Source organism: Gobio gobio, assembly GCF_949357685.1.
Source record: "Gobio gobio genome assembly, chromosome: 11".
NCBI lineage: Eukaryota > Metazoa > Chordata > Actinopteri > Cypriniformes > Gobionidae > Gobio > Gobio gobio.
In genome coordinates, this window is record NC_137104.1 from 24,628,890 (window position 1) to 24,647,299 (window position 18,410).

General features: G+C 40.8%; 1 protein-coding gene across 2 annotated transcripts in view; it reads left to right on the forward strand.

The window, feature by feature from the left end:
• The window catches only part of ldlrad4a (low density lipoprotein receptor class A domain containing 4a), a 111,544-nt gene extending 96,372 nt beyond the window's left edge, over positions 1 to 15,172 (forward strand). The window contains exons 4-6 of one of the 2 annotated variants that reach the window (XM_079829795.1): positions 9,643 to 9,797; positions 10,811 to 10,864; positions 11,308 to 15,062. In XM_079829795.1, coding sequence (XP_079685921.1) covers positions 9,643 to 9,797; positions 10,811 to 10,864; positions 11,308 to 11,838 — 740 coding nt within the window. In that variant the 3' untranslated portion in view covers positions 11,839 to 15,062. Of the gene's footprint in view, positions 1 to 9,642; positions 9,798 to 10,810; positions 10,865 to 11,307 lie in introns of both variants that reach the window. The other variant, XM_079829796.1, reaches the window with a different exon arrangement.
• The last annotated feature ends 3,238 nt before the right edge of the window (positions 15,173 to 18,410 follow it).

Sequence of the window (18,410 nt, forward strand, 5' to 3'; positions counted from 1 at the left end):
CCTGTGCTGTTTGTTGAAAACATGGACAAAACCTGCTAACGGCTGTCTTGAGAACAAAAATATTTCTGTTGAAAATAATGCAGAATACAGTTTCATATACACTAAGATACACTAATACACTAAGATCCATTAATGGCTTGTAAACTTTCTCTAATCACCTACTATTGACAAGTAGCAAGAAATACATTTTGTTTGAGCACTTTCCCTGTCCCGACATGTCGCACAACACTGTTTACAAACTATTCTGCAAATGGCTTGTAAAATGCAGTTATAAAATCAAATATCGATTTCTACACTGGGCCATAAGTGAATGACCAGACAATTAATGTGTTGTTTTTACCTGTTAATATAATATTTTTGTCCTCATGGAAACTTAACTAAAAGGGCATGGGAGGCTGCCAATATATTCACAGCTAAAGAGCATTGTAAGGGCTGGTCCACACAGAATGTAACCTGACAAGCCAGACCCATATCAAGATGTTGGGTCTGGGAACACACCATTGGCAGGGCTCAATCCGAGGGGCGGGATAAACGTTGTCTTTCAAATTCCCTCTGCACGCAATAGGATAGCGCTACAACCAACCAGAGCAATGAAGAAGGTGAAGCGGAGGTAGTTGATAGATTAAACTTTTGCCATATCTGTTCGGCACCAAAAACTCCGAACACATCATCCAGGGTTTTTCCTGGGTCAAAAATGGTCTTCGGTGGTGTCTGACAGACATGGTCATCCACACACACAGTAAAAAAGTACTCTACCTACGTGATCTGTGAGCGCAATACTGACAATTCATTTAAAATAAATGCAACGAAACCGTTTGTAATTTTTGCTTATCTTATTTTGACATCTGATATTATGTATGATCTCTACCTTGATGTTTGTTTCTTTTGATCCTCATTTTTTACAATATTTACTGATAATTGTTTTGGTATAATCATATCAATATTAAAAAGTAGCATTAAAAAAATAACAAATAGCCTAATTTTCTACCATATACAATTTTGTAAAATTATCAGCTAGCTAACAACTTTGTTCTGGTCTCACCTAACTCCAGTCTACACTAAATTATATTTCACTACACATAAGCTGAATTACTGTGGATGATTAAACTAATTCTTACTATCCACTCTTGCTAAATTGGGTAAGCACACTTGTGTTCTCTTTTCAGAGGCGTTCTGGGTAAATGATTAAACTGATTCGTTCGTTCAGTGTTGGACGGATCAGTTGTTCTAACCAGTCGCTGAAATTATTTGATTCAAAGGAGTCATTGGTTCGCGAATCGGACATTAGCAGACGCGTTGTGTGCGAATCCCATCTGTTAGAACATCGCGAAAGATTTGTCAATACAGAATACACTTCATAACAGAATATAATGTTTTCCCGTTTATTGAAACTTATGTTTATGTCAGCTGGTCAGAGAAGAGTCAATGTTTTTTGAGCGCAGTTCACACCCAGCGGGAATTCAAGGAAAAAATTATCCGAATGCGGCACGTGCAACATGGACTCGGTCTTCCGACTTTTTGATTTTGATTAATATGTGAAATATGAGCCAATATGTGAAATATGAGAAGACATCGACAGACAGAGAGAGCGCGCGCACGGGGGAGGAGCTCGTTCTCTCTGTCACTTATTTAACACGGCCGTATCACAAGTGCAACAGTCATCTATTCTACACTCATAAATCACAATAACTCATCAAATAAGGCTTTGGGCCAAAAATTTGTCTTGGCGGCCGCCAAAAAATTTTCAATGCAGGAAAAACCCTGCTTAAGAATGACTTCAGTGCCGTTCTTTGTTCTTTTCTTAAAGAAAAGCTTAACTCCAAGTCTTCCAGAGTCGCGGCCAAAGCTGATTCGAAAGGCCGTGGTTCGCCAGCTTCTTTGTTTTCAAGTAGCACGCGGAACAATCGCTACTCTGCTGTCATTATGTTAAGCCCGCCCACCGACTCTATACACGATGTGATTGGCCTGACTAGAGTTTGGTTTTTCAAGCTCGCAAGCCAACGGAGAGTAGCTAGACGACCCTGGCTGCGTCTAGATTTCTAGGCTTCACAGAATGCATTTTTGCTGTCAAAAATGTGAGATGCAAGTCAGTGGAATGGAAAAAAGCGCAAGTCTAGAGGTCTAGAGATGTGTTTTTTTTGTTGAACAACTTTAAAATCGAGCACCAAGTTTTTAGAATGCCGTGTCCTGCAAAAAGAACCGCAAAAGAACGGTTAAAGACATCTGTCCAGCGTGTTTACATTTGAAAAACAATTAAAAAATTAGCGCAGTGGAATGGAAAAATATTCTCCGTGTGAATGGCCCCTAAGGCGTGAAGTAACTACAACCCCTATAGTAATGACAATACATTACACAATATAGCACAAGCTTGAGTGTTTTATTGCTTAAAGCAAATTCATGAACTTAAATTTTTCCATTAGAAGATATAGTCTCTGACTTGAAAATGTGGAAACGAAGATTGATAGTTGACCTCTTTTGGAGCTGCACAGTGAACAGGTGTTTCACGTCATAGCGGTTACTATTTGAGGTATTTTAGCTTGACTGGAATGCTGTATTGACCAATCAGCATCCACGACAAGAATTATCCATTCTGTGATCAAGAAGGGCATGTCTAGCATGTTTTATTCAGTCTATTTCAAGGTCTTGTATTTTTTATTGTATTATTTTTTATGTCCTGTTCGTCAACCACTCGTTCTCTTTGCGTGTACGGCCGTATCAGCTGCGTAGGAGATGATGCACTGGAGGTAGTGTGTTCCTCAGGGAGCGCATGGAGGCCGAGGGGTCGTTGTATGTGTGTTAATCTAGTGAGTTAGTGTTCAGATAGGATGGGCTCTTACCTTCACATCTCATATTACAGCAGTCAGTAAAGTCACATGCTGAACCCAGCCATAATCATCATGTTGTTGACTTGATGTTCACAGTTATTCTCTGAGTGTTCTAGCGCTATGTTTAGAAGACGTTCTCCTGCTAGGACTAAAGCTAGCAAGGCTTAGTGCTCTTTCTTTATGGTCTCCCTCTGTGATAATTTCCATTATTTATTTGGAAAAGTAGAGTTTGTCTGGGGTTTAGCAGTGTGACACATGCATGTTTGAAAGCTATTAGTATTTGCACTCTGTCACTTGTGTCTGTTGTAAGAGCCACCGAGCCATTTGCTCTCCAATCATTTATGTTATTCAGTTCATGCAGAGAAGATAAACAAAATGGAGGAAAATTGAGCTTTTAAAATGAGGGTAACTATGGCAATTTAATCTTTTGATTCAAATATGAAGATTTGGCTTTTTGATATCAGTGCAGTTCAAAATATACAAAAGTCTTTGTTGTTTCTGCTGTTGTGTTGTGGTGTTCCCTTCTCTGCTGCATATTAACCAATTTAAAGTCCAAATGAAATTAAAATTGACCCTATATCCATTCCTTAATACATGTTCCTGATATTGTTGTACAGTTTGTCAGTACATTGTATGCACAGGAACCGAATGTTTTTATTAGAGCTGCACGATTCTGGACTAATTGAGAATCGTGACTTTTTTGTTTGTTTGTTTAAAATAGAGATCACGATTCTGAATAGACAACGAAACAAAGTAACATGTAATTTACTAGAGATTCTGGCAAAATGTTAATTGCTGCAGACTATATTCAAAAATATATATTTTGAATTATATTTTTTAAAATGTGGTTTGATTTAAATGATTCAATTACTCACTCATAAAGACATTACTTGTTTCATTACTGGATAAATATAATTACTTGATTCCATGATGTAATTATGTAATTGATACAATCCTTATTTTAAGCATCAAGTTACTTTCAAAAGGGGATTTGCTCTTTTTTGATTGCTACTGTAGACATCCGTGTTTATCCGAACTGTAGACTTTTATCCCAGATAATTTGAATAATTGTAACCGAAATAATGATACTTTATATTGTATGCAGCATGTGTCTGTTGTGAGTCTGAGCACACATGCTGTTGCACTGTAGAGTGCTCGAAGAGCTCTGTCATGCCGTCAGAACTACAGAGAGAACATCATGTACCAAACACTATTTGATGAAGAACTAAACCCAGAGCTGGGTCCAGTTTCAAGGGGATATGACTCAATCTGCCTGGGCGAACGGTAGTGAGAGGTGGATGAGGAAGAGAAGGGGGTGTTGAATGGAAGAGGAGGAGGAGAGTGGTGTAAAACAATATTTGTGATAAGTTGGTGTCACCGGTGGGATGAGATGAGCTGCAGGTTGGGGGTGGCTGTAGGGGGACTCTGTAGCAGGTGGTGTCTGGGCCCAGGCAGAGCTTATCTTGTACAGTCTTACCAGGAGGTTAAATAATTAAAGAAAAGTGGGTGTTATAGCATGGGGAGTCTAGACGTGTCTGGCGCCCGTATGGGGCGTCTCTTTAATACGAGCGCTTTATCTCAGATTAGAGAGCGAGGTCAGTGGCTTGCGCCCTGCTTAGGTGACAGTGCCGCTTTGCTAGCTAGGCACAGACGAATAACTCCTGCCACTGGCACGATTAAATTGCCCTAGTTCTCCATCACACGTCCTGCTATCTCTCCCACTGTGAAAGGCCATGCGGTAGATAGCGGCGTTCATTTTTACTCAGTGATTGAATATGGTGTGCCTCAACTCCGTAGATTTGGCCTGTCTTTGTTTTTTTGGGTGGCTCTTTGAGTTGTTCTCTGATCTCATTTGTTCCGTGAGACTCAGTTTGAAGTGTCCTTACTTTCTCTCTTTTCTTTCCTCTGTCAGTCTCTCTTTGCATTTTTTTATACACCTTGTGTGTGAATGGAAAATGTCTGTCACACCAGAAAAGGGCTGCTCTGGTGAAAGACTTCACAAGCTCTCCCTCCCCTTTCTCTCAGTTTCCCCAAAACAGAAAAACGGGAAAATTCCACAATGCTTAAATGGCTCTCTTTCTTTCTTTTCTGGATAGAATAAGTCCCACACACTGTTTAAGCCTGCAAATGTTTACCGAAATGGCAGTACTTTGGTCTAGCAACCTTCTACATACATTTCTGGCTTTTTTTGTTGTTGTTATTTTGCCCCTTCCACAGCCTCTCATAAAATTACTCATTGTATGTTGTTAGGGAATTTTCCAGAAAGGGGAATTTACTGCACCAGGTTCAGCCTTTCCTTATGAACCTGCCATCTCACAAGTCTCCATCCCACATGGGCGTCTGGCATGTGCCCTTTCCTTTTGTCTGGCATTCTGATGGGACAACTCAGATAACACAGAAGGAGGGGGCAATGCGTCCCCTCTCAAGTTCCCATAATGCCTTTGTTGTCTGGTGCATGCTGTGACATGGGTGAATGGATGGTTAACTATATTAAGGCTTGTGCTTGATGAAGCAGTGCTATTATGACTGGATATGTTCATCTCTGTACAACCCACAGTCATGAGTGCCAACATGGGGGGCTGATGGCTTTATGCATGTCCAGATTGTGCATGGGATCTACTGGGGATGCTCCGTTTTTAGTCTAGTCCAAACTAGAGAGGACGCAAGGAAACTTTCAATGTTTTTCTCTCATCTTCTCTCTCTTGCCATGTCGATGAAGTCACTTGGAAATTAGTCGTTCACCGCACGCACACACACACACTCTTTCCCGTGGAAATCTGTTGTGTAATGTGTGCTTTGGTAGGAATTCAAAGCCCAGTCTAAGAACTTTCCCTAACTGCTGTGAGTTCAACTGTTGGATCTCTCATGACATGATCTCCACATACTGTGCCCGACTCCATGAGAATAGTACTGTACCGGGGAGACATTTGGAGACGGAGCACAGATGGCTGGCAGAGAGCAGCAGTCCCCATTCTCCAGCCTCTCTCTTCCCCTCCTCCTCCACCCTCTCCATTTCTTTACTCCCAGATCGTGAGAGCACAGCTGTTTTCCTTCTGTTATGAAACGGCGGAGAGGAGGAAACAGGAAATGGCTTCATGAAATATAGATCTGGAGGCCAGACTTGGTTGTCTTTGCAGCTTGTGAGCACAGTACAAAAGAGAGAGAGAAAGAGAGAGAGGGGGGAAAAGTTTTGGATAGGCTTATGTAATGCCTCCTCCATTTCCTTCAGCTCAGAAACAGAATGGCCTCCTTAGAACAGAGCGGACTCACAGCTTCTAACACACTCTTGTACAGCCAGGGCTTTCCGACCTTAGAGATGAGGTGACGACTGCTTGAACAACGTTCACCTCAGTTCCAGTTCACCTAAGAGTCTGTTAAAGGCTCTGTGACAGGTGTTAGCGCATATCTCCTCTTAGCTAACAACACAATGGACCAGCATACATAGTGGTAAGAGGATTGAGCTGTCTAATCTCAAAGAGTCCACATAAGGCTAACCCGAATTAGCCCAGCTGCCTCTCTCCCTCGCTCTAAGGCTCGCTGTTGTGCAGTTGTTGCCACATTATCGCAGCCTGTTTACATTTCTGCCCTGTTGCAAACAGGCTGACGACGCTTTGTTGTGTCTGCTCTGTCTGGGGTTTGTGTCTGTAATCATAACACATTAACAGATCTTCCGGGATGCCGTCACGTCTGACTTGTACTCCTGAGCCCTCCGATTAGCACAGGGAAGGTTAAACGAAGCTCAAGCAATATGATTTTATATAAGGGTTACACATTTATGTAACTTGCACTCTAGGCGTAATGATAAAAAACAAACCGTGCTGATAAATCACATTGAAGTCACATTGAATTCAGTTGTATTGTTATCCGAGTAGTAGCTAAGTTGGCCAATCAGGACCCGACATACCCAATACACCCTAGTAAGGTTAGACACTATATGTAATTTGACAAATGAAAGCAGGACTGTGAGGAATGGATGTACAGTTCATACAGGTGTTGATTGGAAAAACATTGAAAAGGTATCTTTCCAAAAGAATTTGAGTGAGCAAAGACTCTGGACAACATCAGTTTTGAAAATTAGACATGACCAAAGGACATACAACCTATTGAATGGACTTGTTTTTTCATTCGAGTCTAATTAAATAAGGTGTCCACTCTGACTTGTCGATTTTGACTGCCTTTAGATGCCATCCTTTGTTTTTTTTTTTGTTTTTTTTATTGAAGGAGTAAGTCAACATACAGTAAAACAATGAAAGTTGCATTTTCCTTCCTTCTATTTTTGCTATAACAGGCCCCCACCCCAAGTCCCACGATGCCATCCTTTGTTGTTTGCATATTGGGTTGTTTGGGTCAGAACAGGCCATTTTGAAGGAGGATGGAGTGAGGCTACTCTGATGAGATTAGCCTGGCAACAAAATTGTTACAGCAGCAGTGGACAGTCTTGGATGGGGGAACGGTGCTAGAGCTGTGTCTGGTACTGTAGGTTGGCTGAGATTACAACCTAATATCTCAGAGGTTGAGATGTGTCAGTTACAACATGTTTGCCCAACCCCCAATCTACCACCAGTTGTCGGTCTCTTGGAAATGGTCCAGGCCGTAATCCGGTTAGGGGCAGCAGATTTGGCCCGTTTTATCTCCTACGCTGGGTTAACTCCTGGGATGCGTCTGGTCTCTGGTCCTCTCCTCCAAGCCCTCAACAGATGGGGTCTTGTCTTGCAAGCACTCTCTCCAGAGGAGCCGTGGCAAAGAGCCAGCGCCAATGCAGCTTATTTAACAATGCCCCTACATGGCCCAACTGCATTCTGGGTACAGCCTTTCTGCTATAGAGAGAAAGTGGTCATGATGGAAATGTCAGTAACTCAAGTTTGAGATGGCCCACCTATAGAAACTATTAGCTGGACATATTCAGGATGGATGACTAGTCGTCCAACAACTGACAAGTAGTTAATTGAGGTTGACTTATGTTTATGAAGTCTTTTTTTTTTTTTTATCGCAATGAAACAGAATTAGCCACAGATAGTTTCTTCCATATTGTGACGCATTCCAAATGTAACAGATTATCAACAAACAAAACAAAAATGTAGGGCAGGGACTTGGTTGTATGCATTGGTTGTTGATTGGATTTTGAGATGTGGACATCAAAAGTGGAAGCAGATGACCGTGAGCTTGCAGGGGTGGGTTTAATCAAACAAAATTATTGAAGAAGTCCTGCATACTTCACCAGAGAGAAGTCTGATATTTTCACCAGAAGATACAGCTGTGACATTTTAATTAAACATGAGGTCAATTAAAAAAAGGAAAATATGCATTAGCAAATTGTTCACTATGAGATCTATAACAGGCATTTGAAAAATAGAGTGAGTTATCATTGCATGCTAACTTTAGAGAGGATGAATTTGAATTTGAGAGAGCCATCAAAGCAACCATTTCTTTCAGATCTTCTTTCCTGCGTAAACCAAAGTCCACTGTGTGTTGCTGATGTCATAGTCTTACGTTTGAAAATGCTTGCCCTTAACATCATGGTGGATTGCGTTAGACAGCCAATGGTGTTTGTGTAAGGGTTTACTTCACTACCGTAGCTTTGCAGCTGTTTTTCCATTGTCTCAAAACATAAACCTTCATTTGTCAGAGTGAATTGTGGGAGTTCCTCAGTGGGCAGCAGGGATAACAAGATTTCTCTGAATATACAGTATGCGTGGCACATTTCTACATGATTTTCATGTGACTGGAGAACGAGTCTACTGACTGGGCCCATCTGTGTGTGGAAGTGTGTCGGCAGGGTGGGGTGTGTTCAAGGGTCAGCAGGAGGTCTACCCTGTTTTTAACAACATGTCTAATCCATTTTTTACACTATTGCTGGAGAAGAGTCTAAAACAGGAGTTGGAGTTAGGCGTAGACTGTCATGTTCATTCAGGCATTCGTTTCAAAGGATTCCCAATACATGCTCCTCTGCGAAGAGGAAGTATGGCGAGATTAAGAAACATAAAATATTAATTCCATCCTACCCATGACATAATCAGTTTATGAAACAGTTTTATGAAATCAGATCTGAGTCCTAGCATTTAGCGCACATGCTCAGACGTATTGAGCTGTTGCTCATGTGGGCAGTGCAAGTTAAAATCTAGCTCATATCCCGATCATATCCTCCCTGAACTGTCCTATAAATAATAATAATGACCCCAAAACTCTTTCTCTTTTTCTCCCTTCTTGACTTGATGTAGGTCACAAAAGCCATCTGAATTGTCATGTTATCACATTTTTGTGGATTAGTCTGTTGCGTCACTTTTTGAGTCTGTTCCTCACACCCAATCTCAATACTCTCAGATGTGTTCATTTTATTGCCCCCTGGTGGTAAGAATGAAGAACATGTTATGCTTGCCATTGCATCCATATTCAGCTGTCTATCTTTATGCTGCCTCCCTGATGTTCCTGAAATCTTATAAATCATAATAGTAATCACTAATACTATTACTATTTTGAATACACCTTGCACTGTTTGAATAATATCTGCGAGAATTTGTGCGTTTGAGATTTTTTAAAGTAGACTTCGAGATAGTTCACCCAAAAATTTAAATTGTCATCATTTTAGGAAGATATTTGGAAGAATGTTTGTAACCAAGCATACCCCCCATTGACTACCATAGTAGGCGGACAATTACCATCTTAGCAACTGCATAGCATTGCCCTGGCAACCACCCACGACACCCTAGCTTGGAGTTTTGCACAGGGAAACACCACTTGTTTCTTTTGAAAAATGTTGTAACTTCGACAACTGTGTGAAATATGCCAATGATTTTCTCTCTGTTTTCTTGTCTTGCAGCTGAACTGGAGTTTGTTCAGATAATAATCATAATTGTGGTGATGACTGTAATGGTAGTTGTGATCATCTGTTTGCTGAACCACTATCGGCTGTCGGCCTGGGCCTTCCTCACACGCCACAGCCAGGCCCGACGACGAGAGGAGGGCATGCAGCCGGTAAGTGTGTGTGTGTGTGTGTGTGTGTGTGTGTGTGTGTGTGTGTGTGTGTGTGTGTGTGTGTGTGTGTGTGTGTGTGTGTGTGTGTGTGTGTGTGTGTGTGTGTGTGTGTGTGTGTGTGTGTGTGTGTGAGTTTTATTCTGAGTGGGTGTTCGTTTGATTCTCCAGTCACCATGTGTGTCCTGTCTTTGTGAGCTCTGAGTGGGTGTAGAGTTCCTGTTCTTTTGTTTGATCACCATGTGTGTGACTTTGTGACCGTGTTCATATGGGACTCAGCAATGTGCGTGCCAGCTTCAGGGTCTTTGTGTCGGTACACCTGCACAAATTCATAATGCAGTTCCTAGGGATGGTCGACTGGCTCTATTAGTGAGTTGACTAGTGTGTTATTTTGCATTATAACCCACATGCCTCTGTTTTCTGTGAGGAAAAAGTTGCAGTTATTAAACATGTCTTGCAGTGGACACAATGCTAAACCAATCTAATTATATAGGGTTTCTATAAGTCTTAACTAGTCATTCAGGCAACCCACAGACTAGCCTAGTCGATTTAGAAAATGCATAGTTCTGCACACCCCTTTGTTGGTTTACGTCCTGTAGTTGGTAACGCCAAGACGTGCTCGTCTAGACTGCAGTCCATTTCTCCTCCCAGCACGAACGAGAGTCGTAAAAATATAGGAAGAAGGTGAAGATGTGATTTAGCAACAGATGCAGAGCATGAAAGGAACCGAGCTCTTAAATTCAGAAACAAGCTCATAAATTTTGAGAACAGCACATTTTCTACAGCTACATTCTTAGAGGCCACAAGATTAACCAGCAGCCCTGAATTAATAATACATGATATTAATGTATTCTCATATTTACGGCATGTGCGTTTGGATCAAGTATTCTGATGCCTGGAGCAAATTTGTTTTCTGTTTTTCTACTCAAATCTCTAATGTATCATTTGAAGTTGATTTAATGTGTTGTCTTTAATGCATGACTCACATCGGCCCTCTCTCTTCTGTATCATACTAGGACGGCTGTGCATGGCCAACAGACAGTTTGGTGACGCAACAAGGAGCCACTGAGGTTAGTCAACTGACATGACCTATTATTCAACCTGTCTGCAAAATGTTATTCATTACTCTAATGTTTTACTGTCATGTTTAGGGCTGGGCAACATAGCTAAGAGCTCAAAAATCTCAATATTGTTAACCCTTTTTTCAATATTTCTGAAGGATTGTGTAATGGCTGCTAAAAAATCAGCTTTTCCATCACAGGAATAAATTACATTTTTGAATAGTAATAATCAATTTAAATTTAATAGTAAAACCAAAATTTTAAATAGTAATAGTGTTTCATAATATATTGCTATTTTTACTGTATTTTTGATCCAATAAATGAAGCCTTGGTGAGCAAAAGAGACTTCTTTCAAAAACATAAATTTTCATCATACCAACCCCAAACTTGTGTCAAGTAGAGTATATTGATTGTATAGTTAATTTAATGAATATTTTCTTCTCTGTGTTCAGGTGATGTATGGGCCACGAAGCGGAGAGCGCTTCAACCCACCTTCATTTATGCAAAGGGACCGATTCAGCCGCTTCCAGCCCACCTACCCATACCTGCAGCAGGACATCCACTTGCCGCCCACCATCTGCCTGTCAGATGGCGAGGAGCTGCCGCCCTACAAGGGCCCCTGTACCCTGCAGCTCAGAGACCCCGAGCAGCAGCTCGAGCTCAGCCGCGCGTCCGTACGCGCGCCCCCCAACCGGACCATTTTCGACAGCGACCTGATAGACGTTTATGTGCACGGAGGCGGGCCACGGCCCCCAAGCAGCAACTCTGGCAAGAGTGCCTCGAACTCGCACGTGGAGGGGCCGCCGCCCACCTATAGCGAGGTGATGGGTCAGACGTGCCCAGGCTCCGCCTCCTTCCTGCACCAGCACAGCAATAACGCGCCACCCTCCAACCAGAGGACAGCCAGTCGCTCCCCCCAGCCTGGCGCAAGCACAACCCTGTTCGTCAAGATTAAGGATAGTCGGCGAGACAAACCCGTGTGACTAGGAGGCATGGAGAAGGCCGTAGAGAGTGCGTGCCATCATCTGTGCTCTCTGGTACTTCCTCCTGGACCTTAAGGGGAGTGGCTTCACTGTTAGACCACTCCCCTTGCACAATTTGAATTGAAAATTAAGGAACCAAGCTTACAAAGTTTTTTTTTTTGTATTTTTTTTTTTTTTTGGCTAGAATTTCGGGGCCTTGTATGGATGTTTGGGCTCCTTGGCTAAATCTCTGTTTGTTTGGCTTTGTATGCTTTCCTGTATTTAAAGAACACGTGTGTTGGCACAGATTGTTTGCGTGAGAGACCACATGGGTCATAGGATTGAGAAATTTTGTATTCGTTTGTGTGCATTTCCAGGACTTGTGCACAAAAACTGTTCATAACCAATCAAAATCCAAATTGAGTGCCATGATAAAATCTTAAATCTTGGGGATGTGACACAACAACAACAACAAAAGTCTTTATGTTGCACTTACTCTTTAAAGAGTAGAAACAGCGACCTTAGTTAGTTTTTATATGTCAATCTGTCACAGGTTTTTGACGGTTCCTGGGAATTATTTCCTTCCTTTTTATGTTTTTCGTTTTCCTGAAATGGAGATGTAGAACTCTGATCCAGCCTAAAATCTCCACAAATGAACTGCATCATGGCACTTATTTAAAGAAAAAGGGGGTTTAACAAGCTGTTCAAATTCCAGTTCACTTTTTCCACTGACCAAGTGAGAGATATTGGCATGGATATCTGCAGATGGAAGTCACGACACATACGCCACTTTCATCCTGTCGAGTAGCACTTTAAACTTATGTCACTTCAGCATTGTCATGGGGTCCAATGGAAGGGAATCATGGGAACTGTAGTCTTATGCACATCCTGTCCCCTTCTGAATGAGTGTGTCATACCGTTTGTTTTCCACAAAAAAAAAAAAAAGCATGCGTATAGTTTTTTTTCCAGTTATCCATACTATACTTTAGTTCACAATCATATATGGATCTCATATTTTATCCCTTATTTTCATCTCCTGGAATGCCGTTTTATTCCAAGGCAGCACAGGAACACATTTTGTCTGTTATTTGTCTGTGTATTCAACACCAGTATTTATTCTTTTATCTGTTCTGAGGTTTTCATCCCAACAAAAAGTGTACCAATCATGACGAGGTACATCCCGCTTTTTTCTTTCTTTATTTGAAGTCGTATTCAATCATCACCACATGGCACGCATTTGGAATGCTTTCGGACATGTTGATTGTGTTTTTGATCTTTGTAAACCATCAGTCTTTGGCCTTCCCTTAAAAAAAGTACCTTAGAAAACCTATTTATTAACTAGCTATTTATTAAAATGTCCAGTTTGAAAGGATATTTAGTCAAACCGGGTGGGGAAAGCCACATTCCCCCCCAAAATAGGCTTTTATAAAAACCTCCTTTCCCCTTAACTAGCAAGATTCTACTATCGCCCATCCGCTTCGGCTAGGAAACTTCGGCCTCCTGTCATAGGCTCTGCTTCTGTCACTCATTCTGACCGCGCAGTTTGAGTTCGTACTGTATTGCTGCTGCTGCTGCTATGCGCTGCTACTGCTACTGCTGCTGTTGTTCGTTCGGTATGTAGGCCTATGTCCGCTTCCCCATTACTTTATATTTGCTTACCAACCGAGACATAGATGTTTGTGCTCTGTTTTTGTTTTCTTGGTTAACATTAGTGCATTTCCGCTGTCATAGTCGTGCTAGGAAAACAAATCCAAATGTATTTTTTACGTTTGCAGCCGAGAGGTTTGCATGTTACTATTTACATGAGCAAATTCGGTGCCTAACAGTCATGTTTAAGCAGACATAGAGAAACCCACTTGCACTCAAAAGTCCCCACCTTTGTTGTGCCTCACTTCCTATGGTGCTTCTTTCAGTAGTCGGACTCTGTTTATTTGTACGGTGCTGTATATAACTTGAATATATTATGCACATATCCTACCCAATGGGTAGAAAACCACAAGAAAGCATTGTTAATACTGTAATATAATGTATAGATAATATTAAAAAGAAAACTTTAACACGGTGGCATCAAGTTTTGTGAATGCCTTCAATTGTGCTTTGTCTTTTTTGTAAAACAGAGTAAAGTTTGCAAAGAGAAATGCTACAGTGTGGTCACATACAAAAAGACTTCTTATATTTTTTTCCTATACAGTAAATGCAAATCTGTTATGTGATTAAACAAATATTCTGATTATAAGGCAGTTATATAAAGGACAACTAGCTGCTGCTTTTGTAACTTCCAGAGAAAGAATTATAAATGCCAGCGCTTGTCATTTTATTTATTGAATTTTATTTTGTGACTGCTAGCTGTTTGGATGTGTAATAACCACGCTCGACTGATCGCAGAAATAACACGGCCTGACGTAATTGTACCGTAGTTATCGAAGCGAACGGACCCGATTGCCGACTTTTGGGCTCCCACGAGGCCTTTTCTCTAGCCCGGGAGAAGGTTTAGTGGTTCATATCAAATAGCAGCTCAGGGTGAGGCTTTATTGGATCGGTGGGACATCCGTGGGAAACGGTTACCGTTTTATTTTATGCACATAATCGAGTTGTGTGGTATATAAAAGAGCATCAAATGCATACATGAGGAAATCCAGCCCATAGCTGATTGTTACTGCATGTTCATGTTGTCATTTTCCTCGGCATAGCAGTCTCCGCACCAAAAGAACACTTGGTATTCCCTGTACGCGCTTGAATGAACGAATAAACGAGTGAATGACTGACTGACGACTTGTGTGGGTGACTTCAGCATCTCGTCCCATGGATCTGGAACTCCGACGAATCTACAGCACTGTTCATCATTGGCCTTGAGCGAGACCACATCACAGGACTGTATGACACATTGTGGACTACAAACCTTTTTTCTTTCTTTTTTTAACAAGAAAAACAAACAAACAAACAGTTCAGTGAGCGAGGAACACTGCTGTCCTTACGCCTTTTTATTTTTTATTGTTCTATTTAATTGTGATGTCAGCGGTTTTCAGTTTGAGGTCTGTTAATTGCAATACTTTTACAGGAAAAAAGTGACTAAAAATGATTTGAAAAAATTCATAAAAAATAAACACACGGGGAAAAAAACAAATAAACAATAAAACCATTGCTCAAAGATTCTGTTGTAGTCCCTCATGAAACGATTCCACACTTGTTCTTTCGCTGTCATCAAATGGCTAGAGAGAGCAATTAAAGTTGAGGAAAAGAACCAGAGATTCTGAGTCTCTTTTGTGCTTTGTGTTTGTCATTATGTTATGCTGAAGGCGAAGTACAACTTTGCTTTAAAGGTGGAATAAAGTAGTTTTTCCCCACAATAATAATGAAAAAAAAAAAAAAGATCCAGAATTGAAATGCCGGTGCAGTAAAATTAAAAAATAAACAAACAAAAAAAATTCACAAGCAGCAAACTACACTATATTTTAAACCCAAGTTAAAACAGTCAAGCTACCCTTAAAACAAGTAGTTTTACAATTACAATTTACAACTACAATTACTAACAGCTGAGCTGTAATAGTAAAAATAGCTTTAATATCAGTCACTTAAGCAGCAAATGTGAATGACTTTGCATTGCACTTGGTGATGTAAGGCTTGGATGCAGCTGCTCGGCCATGGAAACCCATTCCATGAAGCTCTCTGTGCACTGTTCTTGAGCTAATCTGAAGGCCACACAAAGTTTGGAGGTCTGTAGCTATTGACTCTGCAGAAAATTGGCGACTTCTACGCACTGTGCGCCTCAGCATATGCTGACCCCGGTCTGTGATTTTACATGACCTACAAATTCGTGGCTGAGTTGCTGTTGTTCCCAATTAAAAAAAAAAAAAAAGTTTTTAACAGCAAACCCACAAGATGTATTTGGTGCACACAAGGATAAAAGGTATGTCCACGGTTAAATATACAGCTGGATCTTTAATGTTGTGGGCCTATTTTTTGCTGGAGGTCCTGGACATCTTGTTCAAATACATGGAGTCTTGGATTCTATCAAATACATTACACACGGATAAAAAAAATCAAAACCTGACCGCCTCTGCTACTTATAATGGGCCATGGTTGGATCTTCCATAAGGACAATGTTCCAAAACAAAAAAAGAGTTGTGTTGTCAAAATCAACCCAAAAATGTGTCACTGAGCACAAAATGAAGCTCCTGCCATGGCCTCCTAGTCCCGTGACCTGAATCCTATAGAAAATGAGTGGGGTGAACTGAAGAGAAGAAGCATCAACATGGAGCTGGGAATCTGAAGAGATTCTGTATGGAGGAATGGTATCTGATCTCTTGTCAGGTGTCCTCCTACTCATCAGGCATTATAGAAGAATACTCAGAGCTGTTAACTTGGCAAAAGGAGGTTGAAAAAAGTATTGAATAAAAGGGTGCTAATAATTATGTCCAACGGAATACAAGATCAAAATGATACATTTTTTGACAGACTTCTTTGTTCATATTTACCACTACATTAGTAATTTCTTGCTAGAAATTACATCGGAAGTGGAAAATGTTGGTCAAAAACGTACATTTACACACTAAGTGACCAGCAAACGCAACTTTCGGACGCGAAAGTTTTTTTTAGCTCAACTGTCACAGAATAGAACGCATAGGATTGTAGAATATCAAAGGCAGCGAAGGATACATGTGCTGCCTTCAAAAATCGATCAGATGAAGGTATCTCAGAAGACAGGAAGTGAAGCTAACATTAGATTCGGATGTGCCTTGAGGCCTTCCTACCTTGAAATGTGTCCTCTGAAGGCAGCATTTTCCAGATTTTGGATGCAGCCAAAGTCTTCATTCAGGCAGATTCGAAAACGCGCACCCCGAACCAATCGTATCCAACCATAACCAATCATTGCGTGATGGAGGCATTGCTTCCTCTCCCATGACTTTTTTTTTCAATTACCCCCCACTCGTCTGCAGGGGCGCTGCTAGCAATTTTGGGCCCTATGAAAGAATATGATGTTGGGCCCTCTACCACACCAACCTAGCGATCCAAAATCTGTCTGCAATTTAATAATACTGAGCGTTTAAGCTCTGCTTGCTCAACCCAGAATGCCCCGATTGGCTGATGAAACATTGATTAAAATTAAGATACAATTTCTACAAAACAAAACTTAATGAAGTGGTCACAATCATGTCTGACCCACTCAATGTCTCCTGGCATTGCGCATCTTATGTGTCCTATCTCAGGGTGTTCACTTTTCATAATCGAAACAACATGGACATAAAAAATAACATTATAATATTTCAACATAAATATAAAATAAATACCTTAATGGCTGCCACAATTAAAGTACAGAGAAACTTCATGTCGGAGTGGGATTTGAGCGTGAGCAGTTCATGAGTGGAGCGTTTTGCTGGATTTTGCCGGAAATGCAGAAATAAGCCATCTTTTTTATATTTATAAATCGTTGGTAGATTATACATTTATAATACATTACTACTAGTACTGTTACTACTAATAAACCAATCTCTGGGGGCCCCAAAAGTGTGTGGGCCCTTAGAATCGTCCTAACTTTCCCCCCCTTAGCGGCGCCCCTGCTCGTCTGACACAAGAGACATCAAATGTGAAAATGCTCTCCCTCCTTTAGTGGACTTAGATTTCCTAGGTACTACCAGGGGCCCAGAGTTTTATGACCTAGAAGATCGGTTAAATACAGGAGCTAAACCATTTAGGGCCTTGTAGGTCAGTAGAAATACTTTATAATTGATACAGAACTTAATAGGTAACCAGTTTAGAGATGATAAAATTGGTGTTATATGATCATATTTTCTTGACCTAGTAAGAACTCTAGCAGCTGCATTTTGGACTAATTGTAGCTTGTTTATTGAGGATGAAGGACAACCAGTAATGCATTACACTAATCTAGTCTAGAGCTCATGAATGCATGAACTAACTTTTCTGCATCAGAAACAGATAATGTTCCATAGCTTAGTGAGGTTTCTGTTTTTGTAACATATGAAATATGATTTTCGAAAGACAAGTTACTGTCTAATATAACACCCAGGAGGATGAAGTAACACATCCTTCTAAATGCAAATTGTGTTTGAAGCGATTCTGTGTACAAGTTTTTGGTCCTATAAGTAATACCTCTTATCTGAATTTAATAGAAGAAACATCCAATCCTTAGCCTGGTTAAAACCAGACCATTCTCAAATTTGCCGGAAGTTGTCTGGGTTTTCCCAGGCTATCCAATCCTATTTTATATTTTTAACACTCCATCAACTTGGATAATTTAGAGATTTCATCTGGTTGTGATTAAATGTATAACTGATCATTGGCATAACAGTGGAAACCAATTCCATGTTTTCTTATATTACCAAGTGGCAGCATATATTGAAAATAGCAGAGGGCCTAACACAGATCCTTGCGGCGCTCCATAATTTACTGACGTTATTTTAGCTTTTCCCCCATTTAAATAGACAGAACGGTAACGGTCAGTTAGGTATGATCTGAACCACCTTAATGCCTGTCCCTGAATACCAGTGTAATACTGTTGTACCATGGTGCAGTACCATTAAATGTTTCCATCTGTGGTAGAAAAGGGCTTATAGCAATTGAAACAGCTCTGGTAA